This window comes from Callorhinus ursinus, unplaced genomic scaffold, assembly GCF_003265705.2.
Source record: "Callorhinus ursinus isolate GAN/ISIS: 27379988/994484 unplaced genomic scaffold, GSC_fseal_2.0 scaffold38, whole genome shotgun sequence".
NCBI lineage: Eukaryota > Metazoa > Chordata > Mammalia > Carnivora > Otariidae > Callorhinus > Callorhinus ursinus.
In genome coordinates, this window is record NW_027397100.1 from 4,744,938 (window position 1) to 4,767,740 (window position 22,803).

Genomic DNA, 22,803 nt, shown 5'->3' on the forward strand with positions numbered 1-22,803 from the left:
AACAAATAACGCAACATATTTTAAGAAAAAAGGAAAAGAAGAAGATAACAGGAGAGGAAGAAAAGGGGAGTATGTCAGAGGGGGAGACGAACCATGAGAGATGATGGACTCTGAAAAACAAACTGAGGGTTCTAGAGGGGAGGGGGGGGAGGGGGATGGGTTGTCCTGGTGGTGGGTATTGAGGAGGGCACGTTCTGCATGGAGCACTGGGTGTTATGAACAAACAATGAATCATGGAACACTGCACCAAAAACTAATGATGTAATATATGGTGATTAACATAACAATAAAAAAATAAAAAATAAAAAATAAAAAGAATTCCTCATATCAGTGAGGTCATATGATACATGTCTTTCTCTGATTGACTTATTTCACTCAGCATAACACCCTCCAGTTCCATCCACATCCTTGCAAATGGCAAGATCTCATTCCTTTTGATGGCTGCATAATAATCCATTGTGTATATATACCACCACCTCTTTATCCGTTCATCTGTCGATGGACATCTTGGCTCTTTCCACAGTTTGGCTATTGTGGACATTGCTGGCATAAACATTGGGGTGCACGTACCCCTTCGGATCCCTACATTTGTATCTTTGTGGTAAATACCCAGTAGTGCAATTCCTGGATCGTATGAAGGCTCTCTTTTCAACTGTTTGAGGAACCTCCATACTGTTTACCGGAGGGGTTTCACCAGCTTGCATTCCCACCAACAGTGTAGGAGGCTTCCCCTTTCTCCACATCCCTGCCAACATCTGTCGTTTCCTGACTTGTTAATTTTAGCCATTCGGACAGGTGTGAGGTGGTATCTCATGGAGGTTTTGATTTGGATTTCCCTGATGCCGAGTGATGTTGAGCACTTTTTCATGTGTCTGTTGGCCATTTGGATGTCTTCTTTGGAAAAATGTCTGTTCATGTCTTCTGCCCATTTCTTGATTGGATTATTTGTGCTTTGGATGTTGAATTTGATAAGTTCTTTATAGATTTTGGATACTAGCCCTTTATCTGATATGTCATTTGCAAATATTTTCTCCCATTCTGTCGGTTGTCTTTTGGTTTTGTGGGCTGTTTCTTTTGCTGTGCAAAAGCTTTTTATCTTGATGAAATCCCAATAGTTCATTTTTGCCCTGGCTTCCCTTGCCTTTGGCGATGTTCCTCGGAAGAAGTCACTGCGGCTGAGGTCGAAGAGGTTGCTGCCTGTGTTCTCCTTTAGGATTTGGATGGACTCCTGTCTCACGTTGAGGTGTTTCAACCATTTGGAGTCTATTTTTGTGTGTGGTGTAAGGAAATGGTCCAGTTTCATTCTTCTGCATGTGGCTGTCCAATTTTCCCAACACTATTTGTTGAAGAGACTGTCTTTTTGCCATTGGACATTCTTTCCAGCTTTGTCAAAGATGAGTTGGCCATAGAGTTGCGGGTCCATTTCTGGGCTCTCGATTCTGTTCCATTGATCTATGTGTCTGTTTTTGTGCCAGTACCAAACTGTCTTGATGATGACAGCTTTGTAATAGAGCTGGAAGTCTGCAATTGTGATGCCGCCAGCTTTGCTTTTCTTTTTCAATATTCCTCTGGCTATTCGGGGTCTCTTCTGGTTCCATACAAATTTTAGGATTATTTGTTCCATTTCTTTGAAAAAGGTGGATGGTATTTTGATGGGGATTGCATTGAATGTGTAGATTGCTCTAGGTAGCATTGACATCTTCACAATGTTTGTTCTTCCAATCCATGAGCATGGAACATTTTTCCATTTCTTTGTGTCTCCTTCAATTTCTTTCATGAGTATCTTATAGTTTTCTGAGTACAGATCCTTTGCCTCTTTGGTTAAATTGATTCCTAGGTATCTTATGGTTTTGGGTGCAATTGTAAATGGGATCGACTCCTTGATTTGTCTCTCTTCTGTCTTGTTGTTGCTGTATGCCACTGATTTCTGTGCATTGATTTTCTGTCCTGCTACTTGACTGAATTCCTGTATGAGTTCTAGCAGTTTTGGGGTGGAGTCTTTTGGGTTTTCCACATACAGTATCATATCATCTGCAAAGAGTGAGAGTTTGACTTCCTCTTTGCCGATTTGGATGCCTTTGATTTCTTTTTGTTGTCTGATTGCTGTGGCTAGGACTTCTAATACTATGTTGAATAGCAGTGGTGAGAGTGGACATCCCTGCCGTGTTCCTGACCTTAGGAGAAAAGCTCTCATCTTTTCCCCATTGAGAATGATATTGGCTGTAGGTTTTTCACAGATGGCTTTTATGATGTTGAGGTATGTACCCTCTATCCCTATACTCTGAAGAGTTTTGATCAAGAAAGGATGCTGTACTTTGTCAAATGCTTTTTCTGCATCTATTGAGAGGATCATATGACTCTTGTACTTTCTTTTGTTAATGTATGGTATCACGTTGATTGATTTGCAGATGTTGAACCAGCCTTGCAGCCAGGGATAAATCCCACTTGGTCATGGTGAATAATCCTTTTAATATACTGTTGGACCCTATTGGCTAGTATTTTGGTGAGAATTTTTGCATCCATGTTCATCAAGGATATTGGTCTGTAATTCTCCTTTTTGATGGGGTCTTTGTCTGGTTTTGGGATCAAGGTAATGGTGACCTCATAAAATGAGTTTGGAAGTTTTCCTTCCATTTCTATTTTTCGAACAGTTTCAGGAGAATAGGTATTAATTCTTCTTGAAATGTCTGATAGAATTCCCCTGGGAAGCCATCTGGCCCTGGGCTTTTGTTTCTTGGGAGATTTTGGATGACTGCTTCAATTTCCTTAGTGGTTATAGGTCTGTTCAGGTTTTCTATTTCTTCCTGGTTCAGTTTTGGTAGTTGATACATCTCTAGGAATGCACCCATTTCTTCCAGGTTATTTAATTTGCTGGCATAGAGGTTCTCATAATATGTTCTTATAATTGTTTGTATTTCTTTGGTGTTGGTTGTGATCTCTCCTATTTCATTCATGATTTTGTTGATTTGGGTCCTTTCTCTTTTCTTTTTGATAAGTCTGGCCAGGGGTTTATCAATCTTGTTAATTCTTTCAAAGAACCATCTCCTAGTTTCGTTGATCTGTTCTACTGTTCTTTTGGTTTCTATTTCATTGATTTCTGCTCAGATCTTTATTCTTTCTCTTCTCCCGCTGGGTTTAGGCTTTCTTTGCTGTTCTTCCTCCAGCTCCTTTAGGTGTAGGGTTAGGTTGTGTATTTGAGACCTTTCTTATTTCTTGAGAAAGGATTTATTGCTATATACTTTCCTCTCAGGATTGCCTTTTCTCTATCCAAAGATTTTGAACAGTTGTGTTTTCATTTTCATTGGTTTCCATGAAGTTTTTTAATTCTTCTTTACTTTCCTGGTTGACCCATTCATTCTTTAGTAGGTTGCTCTTTAGCCTCCATGTATTTGAATTCTTTCTGACTTTCCTCTTGTGATTGAGTTCTAGTTTCAAAGCATTGTGGTCTGAAAATATGCAGGGAATAATCCCAATCTTTGGGTACCAGTGGAGACCTGATTTGTGACCTAGGATGTGATCAATTCTGGAGAATGTTCCATGGGCACTAGAGAAGAATGTGTATTCCGTTGCTTTGGGATGGAATGTTCTGAATATGTCTGTGAAGTCCATTTGGTCCAGTGTGTCATTTAAAGTCTTTATTTCCTTGTTGATCTTTTGCTTAGATGATCTGTCCATTTCAGTCAGGGGGTGTTAACGTCCCCCACTATTATTGTATTGCTGTCAATGTGTTTCTTCGCTTTTGTTATTAATTGCCTTATATAATTGGCTGCTCCCATGTTCAGGATATAGATATTTACAATTGTTAGATCTTCTTGTTGGATAGACCCTTTAAGTAGGATATAGTGTCATTCCTCATCTCTTATTACAGTCTTTGGTTTAAAATCTAATTTGTCTGATATAAGGATTGCCACCCCAGCTTTCTTTTGGTGTCCATTAGCATGGTAAATGTTTTTCCACCCCCTCACTTTCAATGTGGGGGTGTCTTTGGGTCTAAATTGAGTCTCTTGCAGATAGCATATTGATGGGTCTTGTTTTTTAATCCATTCTGATAGCCTGTGTCTTTTGATTGGGGCATTGAACCCATTTACATTCATGATAACTATTGAAAGGTATGAATTTAGTGCCATTGTATTGCCTGTAAGGTGACTGTTACTGTATATTGTCTCTGTTCCTTTCGGATCTGTGCTGCTTTTAGTCTCTCTCTTTGCTTAGAGGACCCCTTTCAATATTCCTTGGAGGGCTGGTTTCATGTTTGCAAATTCCTTTAGTTTTTGTTTGTCCTGGAAGCTTTTTATCTCTCCTTCAATTTTCAATGAGAGCCTAGCTGGATATAGTATTCTTGGCTGCATTTTTTCTCGTTTAGTGCTCTGAAGATATCATGCCAGTCCTTTCTGGCCCACCCGGTCTCTGTGGATAGGTCTGTTGCCAATCTAATATTTGTACCAATGTAGGTTACATATCTCTTCTCCCGAGCTGCTTTCAGGATTTTCTCTTTGTCTCTGAGACTCGTAAGTTTTACTATTAGATGTCGGGGTGTTGACCTATTTTTATTGATTTTGAGAGGGGTTCTCTGTGCCTCCTGGATTTTGATGCCTGCTTCCTTCCCCACATTAAGGAAGTTCTTTGCTATAATTTGCTCCACTATACCTTCTGCCCCTCTCTCTCTTTCTTCTTCTTCTGGGATCCCAATTATTCTAATGTTGTTTAGTCTTATGTTACCGCTTATCTTTCGAATTCTGCCCTCATGATCCTGTAGTTGTTTATCTCTCTTTTTCTCAGCCTCTTTATTTTCCATCATTTGGTCTTCTATATCACTGATTCTCTCTTCTGCTAATTTATCCTAGCAGTTAGTGCCCCCGTTTTTGATTGCACCTCATTAATAGCCTTTTTGATTTCGACTTGGTTAGATTTTAGTTCTTTCATTTCTCCGGAAAGGTTTCTCTAATAACTTCCACGCTTTTTTCAAGCCCAGCTAGTATCTTTAAAGTCATGATTCTTAACTTTGGGTCTGACATCCTACTAATGTCCGTATTGAGTAGGTCCCTGGCTGACGGTACTACCTCTTGTTCTTTTTGCTGAGGTGATTTTTTTTGTCTTGTCATTTTGTCCAGAGGAGAATAGATGAATGAGAGAACAAAATGCTAACAGGTTAACAACATCCCCAGCAAATATACTCTATAGAAATCAGAAAAGACCTTTAACCAGGGGAAAAGAAAGGGAAAGAAAGAAAAAAGAAAGAGAAAAAAGAAAAAGAATAACATAAAAACAAACAAAAACAGAACAAAAGAAAACAAAAAAAAAACAATATGATCAAATATGATCAGGCTAGTGCATAGATCAGTGTCACACACTAGATTTTGGGTGTATTTTGTTCTGTTAGAAGAAAATGCCTCCTAAAATTTTGAAGGAAGAAAGACTTATATATGTACAAATTAAGGGTTGATACAATGAAGGGATGGAAGATGACTGTAAAGATGAAAATTATAAAAGATTTTATAAAAGGAATTGATAAGATAAGAAGTTGTTTGAAAAAAGGAAGAAGAAGGTTTAAAAAAAAAGAAAAGAAAAAAAAGGGATAGAATGTGATCAGGCAGGAGACTAGAACAAAGCCATACACTAGAGATTTAGGTTATATTTTTATCTGTTAGAAGAAACTGTATCTCAAAATTTTAAAGAGAGAACATCTTACATATCTATTCCAAAAATAAGGTAACTACTATGAAGGATAAAATTTGACTCTAGAAATGAAAAATAAAAAATGTTTTTTTAAAAAGGGTTTGATAAGATGTTGGTTGAAAAAGGGAAAAAGAAAAATGCAGAAAAAAAAAACCAGTTAAAAATATTAACTCTGAAAAACTGAAAAATTAACTCTGAAAAATTAACTCTGAATCATGGTAAAAAAGCCATGAATTCTTTGTGCAGTATTCCCCTAGAGCTGGAGTTCTCCCGTTCTCCTTGATCGGTAAACTTGGTCTTGGCTTGCTGGCTGTTCCTGCTGATCTTCTGGGGGAGGGGCCTGTTGCCATGGTTCCCAAATGTCTTTGCCGGAGGCTGAATTGCCGCGCCCTTGTCGGTCTGGGCTAAGCAAGCTGCTCGGGTTTACTCTCAGGAGCTTTTGTTCCCTGCAAGCTCTCGGTACAGCTTTGGAGGACCAGGGCAAAAATGGTGGCCTCCCAATCTCCTGCTGGAGGAGCCGAGAACTCGGGGCCCCGCTCCTCAGTGCACCCCCAGAGAAAAGCAGTCAGTCACTCCCGTGTCCCCGGTCTCTGGCCGCACTCCGTGCTCACCCGGCCTGTGACCGAGCATTTCTATCTCTGGCACCCGACCCCGTGTGGAGTCTCCAAACCCAGCAGATCCCTGCAGTGCGCTCCCGCGCCGCTCCTCCCGGGGGAGGAAGGGGAGTCTTCCCGGCTCTGCTGGTTGTTGGGTCCCTGCTGGAGGAGCAGTGGCCCGACTGGGCCGCGGATCACAGTTTATGGCCACCCCGAGCTCAGAGCCCGCGCCTCGGCTCCGTCTCTGCAGCCGGCTTCCCTGCTCCGATACCTGGGAGCTCTGCTGCACTCAGGCACCCCCAGTCTTTCTGTGACCCCGAAGGTCCTGAGACCACACTGTCCCCCGAGGTTTCCACCCCCCGCTTAGCCACTGGAGCGATGTCCCTCAGCGGAGCCGGCTTGTAAACGTTCCGATTTTGTGCTCTGCGGCTCTAACACTTGCCAGAAGTGGCCGGCGGAGGCCCCTTCCCCCGCTGTCTATCCTCCCGAATATCGCCTCGGATTCACTTCTCCGCACGTCCTACCTTCCAGAAAGTGGTCGCTTCTCTGTTCAGAGAGTTGTTACTACTCTCCTCTTCGATCTCCTGTTGAGTTCGTAGGTGTTCAGAATGGTGTGATCCCTATTCAGCTGAATTCCTGAGACCAGACGAAATCCAGGTCTCCTACTCCTCCGCCATCTTGCTCCGCCCTCCGCCAAGAATTTTTTGTCAGACATCTTTATATATGTTCTCTTTAAGAATTCTTTTTTGTAGTTCATTCTTTTTTATTCATATTTCTTTTGATTTTTCTGCTCCTATCTATGTTTATCTGGCTTTAGTTTTGAACAAATCAATTATCTTATAACATGATTTCCTTCAATCTCACAGGGTTTTTACTTTTTATTTTTGTCCCCTTATTTCTCCACCTCTCCAAGCCTCTGGAAAAGAATCAAAGCAGGTATAAATTCTGAATCTGTGTAGCAGGGGATGTCTTTCTAGAGCTTCACAAATGAAAAAACAACTTATGTCAGTGTATAATTTGGGGGGTCACAGCCTTTTTCCCTCAAAAACTTTCTTCCATTACTTTCTGGCATTTAAATTTGGGCAACAGAAAATAGAGTTCGCATACTTTTCCTTTATAGCTAACCATTTTTTTCTCGCCTAGACGTTTATCTGAGTGCTTCTTCACACATAGTATTTAAGCAGAAGCATCAGGAGATTTGTTCTGTTTTTAAGTTGTACACGGAGAACTTTTTCCATTTGAAGATTGCTGTTTTTATTCTGCCAAAGAGCTATTTTTACAAATATCCTCTATTATTGCTTCTTTGTCATTTATTGTTATCTTCTTTAGTAACACCAGTTATCTGTCTTTTCTTTGTTTTCTGTTCTCTGAAAATGACTTTTTGGTGCCTGAACACGTGAGCACGCATGAGCAGATAGGTACGCAGGGCATGGAAGTCTCCTGGTTCTCAGTCCCCTGCGTTTTAAACCTCAAGTCTCTGCCTGTTGCTTATTCTCATTTCAGACTCCAGTGTCCACTTTAATAATGCTTATTGCATTTTGGTTTCCTTACAATCTTCCCTTTTCTCACCCAGTGAGTTTTTTTCCTAGTTGCTTCTTGACCCACATTTTGAAAAATCTGTTCTCATTCATCTTCTGCTTCCTTTATTCTTCTGTGTTTTCTTGCATTGTGTTTCCAATAAAATGCATGCAATCTAAAATGCATTTCTGTTTTCTGCTGTGTAGGTTGAGATACCAGTGATGGGGAAAAAAACAAATTGGCTTAAACAATAAATTAATGTGTTCACTCACAGAACTGGAAGGCAAGAGTTAGAGCAGCCTCCAGGGTTGGTTGAAGGAGATGCCCGAGAGTGTCATTAAGGACCCAAGTCCTGATAAGCTCCCCACTTTGCCCTGTCATGTTGGCATTGCCTGCAGCTTGGCTGTCCTCATGGATACAGGATTGCTTTAGCAGTTCCAAGCCTCAAACCCACAAATGGTGTAATGTCCAATGGGAGAGAGGGGCAACTGGAATAATCTTAGAAGTAAGGGAACTTTTCCTAGAAGCCCCTTAATGGAAACCCCCTCCTATCTCACTAAAAATTTTTGAAAAATTGGCAAAGAGGTTAAGAGCACCTGACTGGCTCAAAGAAATCAGAATTTGCCCCTAGATCTAGGAATAGGGTGGGTCATCCACCTGAGTCATGTGGAAAATGTATGGATACCTAAACTAATTTGAGGGTTCTGCCAGAAGGGGAGAAGGTAGGAGATGGTGGTTAGGGAGACAGTCAACACCGGCTGCTTTTTCTCTTCTGATAATTATATTTTTCTCAGCCTTCAGAGTGTCATTCTCCTTATTTTTAATATGGTAAATTGTTCTACCTTTAGAACAATTTACTGACCTTTAAAAGAGAAGAGAGATCTCTCCAGGACTGGTGTTTGCTGCATACAGAGCAAGCAGATTCTCATTGTTGTCCTCACCGCCCTGCTGGTGGGAACCCTTTTCCTGTGGCTTAAGCAGGAGGAGTAATGGATGTTCAGAGCCCCCATCCCTTTGCAGATTGTCTGACACCATCCCTCCATCTGATGTGACTGCTCTGGAGGAAGGAATTCATGTTCTCCCCACAAAGAAGAGGATTGATGTCTTTATCAGAAGGGGCAAGTGAATCCAGAAGTCACCTTCCCCATGACTGCTCCTCTCCCAGTTTTTTTCCCAATACTGAATCTGCTTTCTGGGGTATAAGGGTCTTTATCCACCTTCTTTTGTCTTTGCCATGTCAGAGACACCAGTGAATGTGATTGAGGGGAAGAAAGGGCTCAGAGATGCCCAGCCCCCCATATTTGGTTGCTTAGTCTTTGATTCTTGGAGCCCAGAAAAGGAAATTAGAAAAAGGTAAAATATTTCTTTTCTATCCTTCAGGCTAGTGTTACTTCACGTAACAAAGTGTATCGCGTCAGCTGCCAAGTATACAATGTCCATTTCATGTCCTCAAAGTGTGGCATGGTGGGGTGGCATTGTATTTACTATTAGTTTTACAAGTTCAACCCTATACATTTGGTCAGAGTTAACAGAGAGACGGTAGAAGAAAACATAGGAGAAAATATCTGTGGCCTTGAGTTAGGCAGAGATTTCTTGGACAAAACAAAACAAAAAAATAACAAACTATAAAAGAAGATAATTGATAAATTCAACCTAATTAAAATTAAAACTTTTTCTTTTCAAAAGACACTATTAAGAAAATAAAAAGGCAAGCCTCAGACTGGGAGTAAGGATTTCCAAAACATTTTTATGATAAAGGGCTTGTATCCAGATTACAACTCAATAGTAAGATAACCAATAATACAACTCAATACAACTCAACCAATACAGCTGAATAATAAGATAATAAGGTAAAAAACAAACAAACAAACAAACAAATGGGCAGAAGATGTGAACAGACACCTCACCCAAAGAAAGAAAATAAATGTCAAATAGGTACATAAAAATATACAAATTTACATGACAATGAGATCCTACTCTACAACCACTAGAATGCCTAAAATTAATAAAACCTTACCAAACAAGTGTTGGTGAGGATGTGTAGCAACTGGAACAAATTACTGCTACATGCCACAACATGGAAGAACCTCAAAAGCTTCCTGCTAAGTGAAAAAACAGTTGCAAAACACTATGTACTGTATGTTTCCATATATGTTACATTCCAAAAGAAACAACTATTACAACAGAAAGCAGAGCAGTCGTTGCCAGATGCCAGGGCTGAAAGGGTACTGACTGTGAGTTTCATATTTGAAGAGAAGGTTAGCTCATCTACTGTTCCATTGAGTGAGAGCACAACCGGAGTGATATGAGATGGGGGGGTGGATCTCCTGTGCCTCAGGGGTCACAAATCTATACACTTCTCCTAGTTGAAGTCCAGAATTTGGAAATACAGAATAAATTTCTCTTACAACATGGGTCCTGAACACAAGCCAACTACTTCATCTGATGCTTCACCAAAGAAATTGCAATCTCTTTCAACTCTAGAGGGAAACTTCCCCTACGTTGAGTCAGGTGAAAGGTGATTTTATACAATTTCAGAGATTTTTAAGAAGTTTTAATAGAATGAAGTCTTCATCTTTATGCACATAGGCAGTGTGATACTGACATGATTAATGGATATTCCTCCCAAATTCTGATGCTACGTCAGTTCACAGACTTAGATTTCAATGCTATTACAAGTTTGTTTTCTTGAGGCTTTATTGATATTTGGTAGAATGAGGCATTGCCTGCTAACCAGGTGCCACCTTGAGGCTTCTTCCAATGGAGCCCATTTAACAAGTTACAGCGACCTTCTTAGATGATGATGATGATGTTCATCTCCACCTCTAATGCCAGTTACAAATAAAGATCTTAGTAACTTATCTGTCATCTCATAGCTAGAAAGTGGAACTTCATATTTGAAGACAGATTTTATCTTCAGGTTCTGTGTTTTGACCCTGACACCTGTTGTTGCCACAGCACCCACTGTGTTTGTGCTAATCACGTCTCCACTGAGCAGGTGAGCCAGCCTCATCCCCACCTCAACTTTCTCTCTGGGCTCAGACTCTCCCTTCTCAGCAAGCAGTCTCCAGATATTTACCCATCCACTCTTCATGCTCTCCTGCCTTAATGGGCACGTGGATGGAGAGGAATTGTGATTGATGAAATAAGAAATAGAAAATACAGGAATTTGGTTGGCTAGTGAAGAAATTCTGTCTGGACTCTGTGGAGGCTTCTGCTAAGATGAATGACTTGATCAAAGTTGTGTAAAAAGAACTGTGAAGGCAGAAAGACCCATGAGGAACCTGATGGAATAGTCGTGCAGGAATGGAGTAAAATATTTAGATGGCCATGGAGTGTGTCATGAAGGAAAGAAGAGAGAGGCCCTAAAAGACTCCCCAGATGCTCTCGCTGGTCTGAGATTCTCTCATGCCGATCAGCAGAGCTGGTCCAACATCAGAGCAGCTAATGTTTCTTCACTGCTTAACAGAAGCCAGGCATCGTCCACACACTTGTGGACGGTCTTTCCTCAAATCTTCACACGCACCTTCCCTGTGTTACAGATGAAAACCCTGAGCTCAGAAATTGTAGTCGCTTGGCCAAGATCACACAAGCCCACAACTGGTTGATTAAAAATACAAACCCCATTCTGTCTGATTCTGGGACCCAGACTCACAGCATTTCTCAGGGGGTAGATCATGCTCCTCTCACGGGACATGGTCAGGCCAGTTCTGAAATAGTTAGGTAAACGTTTTAGTGAGCATGGAACAAAAACTGGCATATTGCACCCATGATTTTATGTTTGATTATCATTCATAATGAAATAAAATTTAAAAATGTGGAACGTTGCGGGAAAAAATTTAAGACATAATCATATAGATGTGCACTATTCAGTACAGCAGCTACTGACCACATGTGGCTATTTAAACTTAAATTGAAATTAATGTAAAGTAAAACTCAGTTCCTGAATCACACGAGCCACATTTCAGTTGCTCAGTAGCCACGGGGGGCTAGGGGCTACCATCTTGAACAGCACAAACATAGAACGTTTCCATCATCGTAAAATGGCCTATTGGGCAGTGCTGTGTTAGAGCTGCCTTCCACTAGATCAGTGCCTTTGAAGTTCACTGTAGCTCTAAATCAGTTCCCTTTAGAACCTGACTTGGCTCTGGATAAGTCTATATCCACCTGCACCGTCCACCAGTCACCTGTTGGTGTTGAGCACTGGAAATATGGCTAGTCTGAATTGAAATAAGATTACACTAAAGTAAATGCAAAATACACATTGGATTTCAAAGTCCTAGTATGAATAAAGAGTGTAAAATATATCATTAATAATTTTATACTGACTCTATGTTAAAATACTATTTTGTGTATTGTATCAAACAAAATGTATTTTTGAAATTAATTTCACTTATTCCTTTTACCTTAATATTGCTATAAGAAAATTTTATTTGTATTTCCCTGATGCCAAGTGATGTGGAGCATTTTTTCTTGTGTCTGTTGGCCATTTGTATGTCTTCTTTGGAGAAATGTCTGTTCATGTCTTCTGTCCATTTCTTGACTGGATCACTTGGTTTTTTGGGTGTTGAGTTTGAGAAGTTCTTTATAGGTCTTGGATACTAGCCCTTTATCTGATATGTCACTTGCAAATATCTTCTCCCATTCCGTAGGTTGCCTTTTAGTTTTATTGACGGTTTCCTTTGCTGTGAAGAAGCTTTTTATCTTGATGAAGTCCCAGTCATTCATTTTTGCTTTTGTTTCCCTTGCCTTTGGAGATTTGTCTAGCAAGAAGTTGCTGTGGCTGAGGTCAGCTGAGGGTTACTGGAGGGGAGATGGGTGGGGGGAATGGGGTAATTGGGTGATGGGCATTAAGGAGGGCAGGTGATGTGATATATACAACTGATAAATTACTGAACACTACATCTGGAGCTAATGATACACTATATGTTGGCTAGTTGAATTTAAATTTTTAAAAAATTTTTAAATAACTTATATGGCTTGCATTATATTTCCATGGACCTCTCTGCCCTATTATGTGACTCAAGTGCTATTTCCCTTTTTCTTTTCTAAATCTGTGCTGCCCAATACAGTAGCCATAAACCACTTGTGGATATTTAAACTGAAATTAATTAAAATTAAACAGAACTTAAAATTCAGTTCATGGGTCACATTAGCCACATTCCACATGCTCAGGAACCGCTTGTGGTTAGTGGCTATCATATTGCACAGCACAGATCTGGACCATTTCCATCACTGTGGGAAGTTCTATCATACAGAGCTGATGTACGTTGTACATAGTTATGGCAAAAACCACAGAGTTGGGGTGTGAGTGCCTAAAGCTTGAGAAGCATTTCTGGGGTTCCCAGCTCTGCAGCACATCACCCTCCCACCTCCTGGGCACCTGTCCCTTCCCACCTTTGTTAGACTTGTTTATGCACACCTTATCTCTTCTTTCCTGCAAGGGCTGTGGCGTGCTTATCTCCCACTGAACACACTTTCCTCCACCCTCCTGTACGTACACGGTATCTAACACCGTGCTCTGCACAATATAGGTACTCAGTAAATATTTGTTAACCAGCTGGAGTGGCAATTCCTAGCAAGTAATTGGAAATATATGGCTAGGGGGGAGATCAATAATGACTGGTAGCAGGGGGATTAAAAAAAATAGAAAGGTCAAGTCCAGAAGGGAGGGGAACTGGTAGAGGGACAGTGGTGATCCGGAGATCTCATACGTGTCACCCACAAGCCCCTTGCAGGCAGCCACAAAAGTTGCAGGGGAATTCACAGGCTTAGGCAATGGCCATAGAAAAGGTACAGAAGACATCCAAAATATGATTACATGATAAATAAACATGCAAGACCCATACATGAGAAGCTGAAATGGCATGAAAATTAAGGGTCTAGCGAGGAGAAAAATGAGCAGTGTTCTCTCCCTGGGCCAGCTGGTTTGAGTTACATTTTATGAGCAGCATGTGAATTCTAGCGCCCTTGTTGAATTAGCAGCCGAATCGCACATTACTTTTAAGGCTCCCTCTCGAATAGGAACATCATAACGCTTTTTAATTGGGGCTGATAAAAACGTAGCATTACTTGTAGGTTCCTGAGAGAAGTGAGTTGTGAAATTGGGTTTTCATTAAACCTAATGATGGGAAATTAAGTATAGTGCGTCTGGTGAAATGGGGTGTGATAAAAGGCATCACTTCTGCATTATCGGAGGTTAATAAGGGAATAGGTGAGGTTAGATATATTGGAAAGGGAGTCCAACTAGTTGAATTAATAAACCTTGAAAGCCCCTTGGTTCTGAGTCTTCATAGCATCATTAGCACCAGCGTTGACATTATTACAAATGTTACAGCGATACAAGTTGTTAAATTTCAAATGCATTTGTTTTCCATTCCAGTGTTGGTTTTGCTGACACCAAGTTTACAGTCTGTGTAGCAGCGTGTTTAGGGAAAATATCCATATTGGTTTGGGAAACATTTGGCATCTCACAAAATTTGCCAGGGGCCCATTCCCAAGATGCCTGTCTCTGCCAGGGAGCCAGCCTCATAGGCAGTCCACGCCCCAGGGCCTTTGGGAGACCACGGGTCTGCAAAGACATCTGTCCCCATATGCGCTGGTGGTTTAGGTGGGAGACACAGGGCTCCGGGCACAGACTCCAGCTCATGCTGTCCTGGGGATCGTGAAGTGCAGCATCTAGAGAAGCAAACTCAAGTGCCCCTTCCCCATCCCCAAGACCACCATAGCATCACAGGAGTGATGTTCACTGGAAGGAGGCCTCATGTCAAGACAGCTGGGACACCTGCAGCAAAATAGTGTGTCCTTAAAGAGAGGAATTCTTCTTAAAACCCTTCAGCAGCTGCCCACTGGCTTGGAGATTCTCACCCATTTACAGCCTCCTTGACCTACCTCTCATCATCTCTTGCAGCTTTGCCCCTTCACATTTCCACCCACCACCTTCTCTCCATTCCAGCCTCCTTGCTCTTCCCTCAACGTGCTTGGCTTCTCTGGCTTCTGTTCTCGTGCTTCAGATGGTTCTTCTGGTCTGTCGGCCATACCAGATTATCGAGTCTTGAGGGTGAAATCTGTGTGCTGCACATTGCCAGTGCCTACCACATCCCTGGCATGTTGAGAGTGAGTTCTCAATAAATCTGACTCCTGATCCCATGGGTGTGGTGGAGAATAGCAACCCCCACATTTGCAAAGATCTACATTGAAACAATGCCAGTGAACACGTACTACCTGTTACCTATGATCCCAGAAGAAGTAAGCAGTATTTTTCTTCTGGGCGGTCAGGAAAGCTGTGTTAACATCTCACCTAGGCCCTTCCTCCTTGTACATAAACCTATACACTCTAGATCTTTCCGTTGGCAATCCTTTCCTTGCTTGGAACAGTTTTGCTCTTGCTGTCACATAGAAAATTTCACTTTTATATACAGAATCAATGTCTGGGGGATTATTGTGACATGAGCGACAGACAAGCTAAAGGAAACATGAATTTTGAAAAGACAAGTTGCAGAAAGTCAGGAATATATGCTAAAGCCTCCCAGGGAGTGAACATGGCATAGGCTCAAATGGGGTCTGCATGGGTACCTTGTGGGACCTGAAAACGCTGGGGTGAGTCACATCAAATGTGGCAGTTCTCACCTCATGCATGCCACACCAGGAGGGCCTAGGGTGTAGATTGTCCGTGTCTCTGGGAGGAGATGTGGGAAACCAAGCCTAGATGGTTGTGAGAAAGACAAAGTAGCCCTGAAAGACCAGCAAGGTATGCTTGCCGGGGAGTCAGTGGGGCAAGAATGTGGTGGTTCTGGTACAAAGGGAACAGGGGGATTCACATCTAGCCTCAGCAGGATGGTTTCCAGGGTGGCCAAGCTCGCAGAGGCCGGTCAGCGCAGCTCAGTGGGTGTGAGGATTATTATCAAGGAGAGCATAGACCTTCCATCAAGGAGAGATTTGAGAAAGGAGATGGGGCATAGGACCCAGGCCTGGGAGAAGAAGCTAGCAGGACTAAAGGAAGAGGTTTGGGCTTCCTTACCTGACAGGTAGGTTCGGCGCCACTCCTGGATCGAGAGTGTTAAGCAGTGGGGAAACTAGACCATAAGCAGAAGGCGATCGCTGTTGCAGAGCCCACAGCTGGAGAGAGCGGCTGAGAGGGTGAACGTCCCTGCTCCCGGTTGGGGTTCCTAGACTGGCTTCAGTTCCTCTCGCGGATGTAGGCAAATGGAGCAGGAGCAGACACGTGGCTCTGATCTCCAGAGACCTGGGGCTCTCCTCACTTGCAGGCAGGCACCAGAGATGATTTCCTGGCATCCTCCTTCCTAAACAGCCGTCTGGCTTCTCACTTGTTCTGGGGTTGGCCAGGCTTAGCCAAGACCACCTTTGTCAAGGACTGAGACAGAGGATGACAGCCAACCTGGAATTTTGTCTCTGCTCTGATACGCACCCTTGGAATAGAAACAAACCCAAAGGGCTATTGTGTTCTTTGGTTGGTTTGTTGTTTTGATTTTTAAATTGACCTCCACAGCCATGCAAGGGGAAGCAGTGTGTCTTTGTTCTTCCTGTGGCTTCCTGATCGCCTGAGTCCTGAGTTAGTTCCCCCTGCCCTGGGGGAGGCAGGGAGGACAGAGGACAAAACTCTCATAGGTGATGTGTGTTTTGCCTCCTTCTCTTTGAAGCAGATGGCAGCCGTGGGGAGCTGTCCCAGCCTACGCTCACAATCCAGACTCACCCCTACCGGGCTTGCGACCCCGTGGAGATGAGCTATCCCCGGGACCAGTTCCAGCCCGCCATCCGGGTGGCTGACCTGCTACAGCACATCACCCAGATGAAGAGAGGCCAGGGCTACGGGTTCAAGGAGGAATATGAGGTAAGAGACCAACCGGGGTGCAGAGGTTTTAGGGGTGCTAAATCCTAGCTACTCAAGGTATGGTCCCCAGACCAGCAGCATCAGCATCGCTTTGGGGGCATGCTGGAGAGGCACCATCTCAGTCCCCACCCAGACATACTGAATCAGTTTGCATTCATACTTTCCTGCAATAGGAAGACAGAATGGCTCAAACCCCATCCCACCCGTTGTGTAAAAAAAAAAAAAAAAAAAAAAAAAAAAAGCCAGTGATTTCTGGGAGGCCTGCTCTGGCCTCGTTATCTGGCTCCTGCTGCTCACCACCCAGCCCACACCCCTACCAAGTCAGTATCACGTCTGGTGTCTGCTGCCTTCTCTCTCTGTACCTTCTCCTCACCCCTGCTCATCCCTGTCCTCCCTCCGCCGAGCGTCTCTAATGCAAAGGACTTTGTGAGTAGTGGTTGTTACTGAGGTTTGGGGAATAAGAGAAGGGTTGCAGCAAAGTACAGGAAGTACCTGAATGGAAGCCCTCCGGAGGTTCTGGTCTCCTGACACATGTCTGTCCACTCCCTCCCAAAAGTCCTTTGTGGTGTCCTCAAAATCTTCCTTCTTCTTCTTCTTCTTCTTCTTCTTCTTCCCAGCAGCCTGGAAAAGAATTCCTACACTCCCCTCGCTGTTATGCAGAACAACTCAGCTTTCTCTATCTCCCTTCTTTTGTTTCAGACCTTGCCCATTAGGCCTCACCTTTTACAAAGAGTAAAATAAAATAGGAGGAAAAATTCATTAAGATGTTTTCCTGAAAAAAAAAAAAAAAAGATGTTTTCTTGAACTAAAGGGCACCTCACGCCCCCAGAGGAATTTTGCAAGCCTCCTCCTGAAGCCGGCTCTGAAAACAAGCATTTCTTTCTTTGATTCTCCTTTTCCTCTCTCTCTCCCTCTCCTCCTTCGTTCCCAAAATATCTTTCGAGCATCTACTGTATGCCAGGCTCTGAGTTATATGTACTAGTTTTTTGTGGGTTTTTATTTCACATGCAGCATGTGCCCCAAATATGCTTGCTTCAATTATACACTGTGTGCAGTGGGAACGCATTGACTCAGACTCTACACATTTGGAATTCTTGATAATGCAGACTAAGTTTATCTCTCAGACTATATTCTGAGAAAAAGCTTACAAAGCAGTTTCACAAGCTGTGTGAGGTCATGAAATTGTGCTAAACTGGGGATCCAGACAGCCAGATTCCAATACAATAAACTGTGTGATATTAGCTTATCATTTTGCTCCCTGAGTTTTGAGATTCTTTATTAGTTGAGTGGAGAGTTTGGATAAGGTGATTGATTTATAAGGGGCCGGTCTGGTCCTAACACTAGGAGAGTATAAAACACGGTGGCAGGGGGCATGTTTGACACACTTATGGGAACAAAAACGTTTATGTCAATGGATAGGAGTAATGACCAGCTCAAGAGAACGTACATTTAATTTCAAATATGGTCCAAGGAAAAGAGCATTTTTCATATGCTCAGTCTACAAGTTTTGGAGGAAATTGGGATAATAGTTGAAGGAGATTGTCTCATCGCCTCCCGTCCCTGGGCCTGATTTCCTAGGAGTTTTGTTGAATAGTCCCAGCCCCTGAAAGTGTTATACACACATGCTTATGCACAACTGTGTAGCTCTGACTGGCGAGTGAATGTCAGGAGAGAGTGTGCTGTTGGTAAAGGCTCATTCAGTGTCATGATGGTTTAATAAGTCATCAGCCCTACTATTTCATTTGTTTTAAGGTTTGAATAGCATTAAGGGAGACAGCTGACTTATCAGAATGGGGAACAAATAGTCAAAGACTGAGAAACACTATTCCAGACCCTGTGGTCTAACATCTGAAAACAAAAATACAAGTACATTTGACTCCTTTAGTACCTTTCTTTCCAGAATGATATCTTTTTTGAAAGTATCCATTCCTGTGTGATAGGATTTGGGTTGATTTTTAAAATTTATTTTTGTGCCTTTTTGAATTTTCTAAACTTTCTAGCATGGAAACGGTCCACTTTTATAGTGAGAGAGAAAACTGTGTATGTTGTTCCATCATTTCGACCTCAAACGGAAACATCGCTAACTAGACCAGCCTTGCGTTCAATCTGTTCAAATTATATTAATCAGTTAACTGGGATGTTTAGCTTCTAGTTAACACATTTTCTGATTAACTGGAGCTTAATTGGGAAGAGTTACTTTATAGGAATCTTTCCACAATGTGCCCATCCCCTTTCCTAGACTCGAGCTGGATATTGCTTTGATCATCAAAGCTCCCATGATGTCTGGAATCTATATAACGGGCATATGAGTCGCAGGTCTGCTTGAAGACTGTGCTCTGTTGTAGACATAAGGTTCCTGGGCCTCCAATCCTACTGTCAAACCAACATGCTACGTGCTCTTTCTTGCCTGTCGCTCCTGCTCAGGTTTGTTTTGTTTTGTTTTGTTTTGTTTTTCTCATACAAATAAGTGGGTTTGACAAGTTGACCTCTCGGGCGGCTCAGTCGGTTCAGTGTCTGACTCTTGATTTCAGCTCAGGTCATGATCTCAGGGGTTGAGGGATCGAGTCCCACATGGGGCTCTGTGCTCAGTGGGGAGTCTGCTCGAGATTCTCTCTCTCCCTTTGCCCCTCCTCCCGCTCATGTAGTATGTTACACAGTGAAACATACTATTTGCTGTGTTAGAAACTACCCCAAATCTTAGCGACACAAAACAACCAATGTATTGTGCTCATTGATTCTGTGGGTCAGAAATTTGAACATGGCACAACAGGATCTGCTTCTGCTCCTTGGTGTCTGAAACTTTGACATGGAAGGCTCTAAGGCCGGGGCTGAAATCATCAGAGAGTATCTTTCCTTTCATATCTAGTGATTGCTGCAGGCTGTCCGCTGGGATCTCAGTAGGATTGCCAGCTGGAACACCTACACATGGCCTCTTCAGGTGGCCTGGGCTTCCTCACAGCATGGTAGCCTCAGGATGTTGGACTTCTTACATGGTAGCTCATAGCTTCAAAGGCAAGCCTCTTAGCTAATAAGGTAGAAAGTACATCATCCCTTGTGACCTAGACTTGGACATCATAAAGCATCACTATTACCTCATTGTATTGGTCATAAGCAAGTAGTAACTACCTATAGTCTAAGGAAGGGGAATTAGACTCCATCTCTTGTTGGATAGAGAGGCATTTGCAAGATTCTAAAAGAGAATGCAGAACAGGAGATATTGGAAAATACAATCTTTGGATGATACAATCTTCCACAAGTACCCTGGAAAAAGAAAGGGTGGAGAAAGGAAGGGAAATGGTATATTCCAGGGACATAAGGTAAGTGGGCTTCCAATATTAAATAGCATAGAAAGGTAGTCATTAATTAAAGGATAAGGTTTGAGCAGACACATGGTGGAAGAAATCTAGAGGAAGAAAATTCCAGATCAGGGGAGTACAAGGAGGCCAAGAATGATATGAGTAGAGTAATATAAGATGACATTGGAGAAGTAAAGGGGGATTTGACCACGTTGTGCCTTTGGCTTTTACTCTGAATGAAATGGAAAGCCACTGCAGAAATTTGAGAAGACAAATAACCGTCTGACATTATTTTGCAATACTGCTTCTAGCTACTATGTTGAGAAGAGACGTAGGAAGGCATAAGTAAAATCAGGGAGACCAGTTAAGAGGCCATGGCAGTAACCCAGGTGAGAGACAAAGGTAACACAATCAAGGTGTGGCAATGGAGGTGGTGAGAAATGGTTGGATTCTGAATATATATTACAGATAGAACCAACAGGATTTCCTAGTACATTGGCATGGCATGTAAAAGAAAGAGAGGAATCCAGAGTGATTCCAGGGCTATTATCTGAGCCACTGGAAGGATGGAGTTATCTCTAATGGATATGGGGAAGCCATGGGAGAACAGACTTAGGGCCAATGGAACAACTGGGAATTCAAATTTGAACTGAGTTTGAGATGTCTATTAGACTTGATAGTGGAGATGGATAGTAGGTAGTTGGGTATATGAGTCTGGAATTTGAGAAAGAAGCCTGAGTTGGGGAGAAAACTTCAGGACTTACTGTCATGTAGATGATATTAAAGCCATAAGACTGCTCAAAGTCATGAAGCAAGTGAGCATCGACAGAGATGATAACCAAGGACTGAGCCTTGTGGAATTTCAACTCAAAGTGTGAATACTCTCCGTAGACCAGATGTTGTACTAGGCTCTAGGAACTGAGAAGAGATAGAGCCCTTGCCTTCTGGGAGAATTTAGAGCATATTCTTAGACACAGGCATGTAAACTGATCACTTCAATATCTTGGCAAAATGTCACAGTCAAGTGCTATGCGAACCCTTGGGAGTGGCATGCATTCATCCTAGCCTGGGGAGGGATGGCCACTGGCTTTCTGGAAGAAATAAAGCCTAAACCAAAGTTTGAGAAATAGGAATGATCAGATGAAAGCAAAGAAGGGTGTTCTGAGCAGAGGGACTAGACCAGGCTACAGCATGGAGATATACATGGCAGGTTGAGTGAAGAGAACCAGAAGCAGTGTGGTACACAAACTATATTTATTGCACAAAGCATGGAGGGAGATAGGGCTGGAATTGTCAGAAGGAGTGGGCTGGAGTAGGGAAGCAAAGGTACATTTGTCAGGCTAAGGAATTTGAATTCTATTCTAGGGGTCATGCGGAACCATGGAAGGGAGCAGCATTTTTTTTGAAGTTGGATTAGCATTTTAGATTTAATTGTCTGGCATAGATCAGAGCACAGAGACCAGGGGCAGGTAGGCGGGTAGGCGACTAGGACACTAATTGAAGGAAAAGATGGAATTGCTCAAACCAGGAGACTGGGCCCAGAGCCCAGATAAGCCCACACACATTCTCTCGTGTAGAGACATAAAATCAGCTCATGCTCTTTGGCATGTAAACTTGAGTCTCTCAATTATGTATTTTAAGTCCAGTGACTTGAATTCATGTATGAATCGTTCTGAGTTAATAGTCAAAACACCTGGATTCAAGTCCTGTCTCTTTCATTAAGTATCTGGGTGACCTTGGGCAGGTCATTCTCCTTTCTGGGCCTCCATTTCCATATTTATGCAATGAGGGAAAAGGGATTGGTCCAAGTGAACTAAAAAATGCTTATGTCCCACATATTTTGTGAGCCTAGGTAGGAACTAATTGTCCAGGCCAGCTGGATCTCCCTCCTATTGATAGTCCCACTGGACCCCTTTCTGGGTCTACCACCTCCATAGTTACATCTCAAGTCGTAGCTACCATGATTGACCAGGGACCCTGGGTTCCCAGGAACTCAAGGAGACCTAAGGTAAATTAACTGCACCTCCCATACAAATATGAGGCCTGGAGGTTTTCAGTCTCGGCCACACATTAGAATTACGTAGGGAGATTTTAAAAACACCAATGTCCAAGTTGTTCTTCAGACCAATTAAAGCAGAATTCCTGGAGGTGGGATCCAGAGATCTGTATTTTCTAAGCCCTCCTGGTAACTATAATGTACTTTCAAGGTTAAGGGACACTGGTCTAAGGAGACCCATGAAGTCCCCAGTGCATGTCCTGCCTGTGCCCCCGGACCCATCACCTCACCTCCTCTACTTGCTGCTGGTCACATCTGATGCTATGGGGCATGTGACATCCCCTCACAGAGGTGATGGAACCCAGCCACATTGAAGCTACGAAGCTTCTGCACGTGATCTTGGACTGCAGAGTCTTCCCTTCTCCCTGTCCTGTTTCCTCCAGCCCAGATTTTCCCACCTTCCCCAGTTACAAAACAAAAACCCTAGCCTGCCAACATGCTAGGAGATGTTGGCTGGAGAGAGGGGTTGTCTGTGAGCCTGGTAAGCCCAGGCATCATCATGGTCAGAAGAGTAGCAGGCTCAAAGAAGATGCGAAACAACAGGAGGAGGTGACTTTGTCATGGAGAGAAAGGAAGCATTTTAATCCCAGTCCAATCCGGGCAGTCTGTCACCATAATGAATGATGAGCCCAATAGGGCGACCAGAAGGTATCGGGTTATTACAGCCCCATTAAGACTATTTAAGGCAACAAGGAACAGCTGGGAGGAGTAGAATGCAGCCTAATGAAGAGCAAACATTTGTTCATTCTCCAGCTCTGGACAGACATGCCGCATGCGTGTCTGGCTTCATCAACACTGGCTTCATCTAGT

The 22,803-nt window shown here is 42.7% G+C and overlaps 1 protein-coding gene across 1 annotated transcript in view; it reads left to right on the forward strand.

Annotated features, from left to right (window-relative positions):
- PTPRT (protein tyrosine phosphatase receptor type T) overlaps nt 1-22,803 on the forward strand; it is a 1,128,529-nt gene that overhangs the window by 1,014,746 nt on the left and 90,980 nt on the right. Inside the window, exon 17 of the mRNA XM_073880268.1 lies at nt 16,454-16,641. Within this exon, the coding sequence (XP_073736369.1) occupies nt 16,454-16,641 (188 nt within the window). The remainder of the gene's footprint in view (nt 1-16,453; nt 16,642-22,803) is intronic.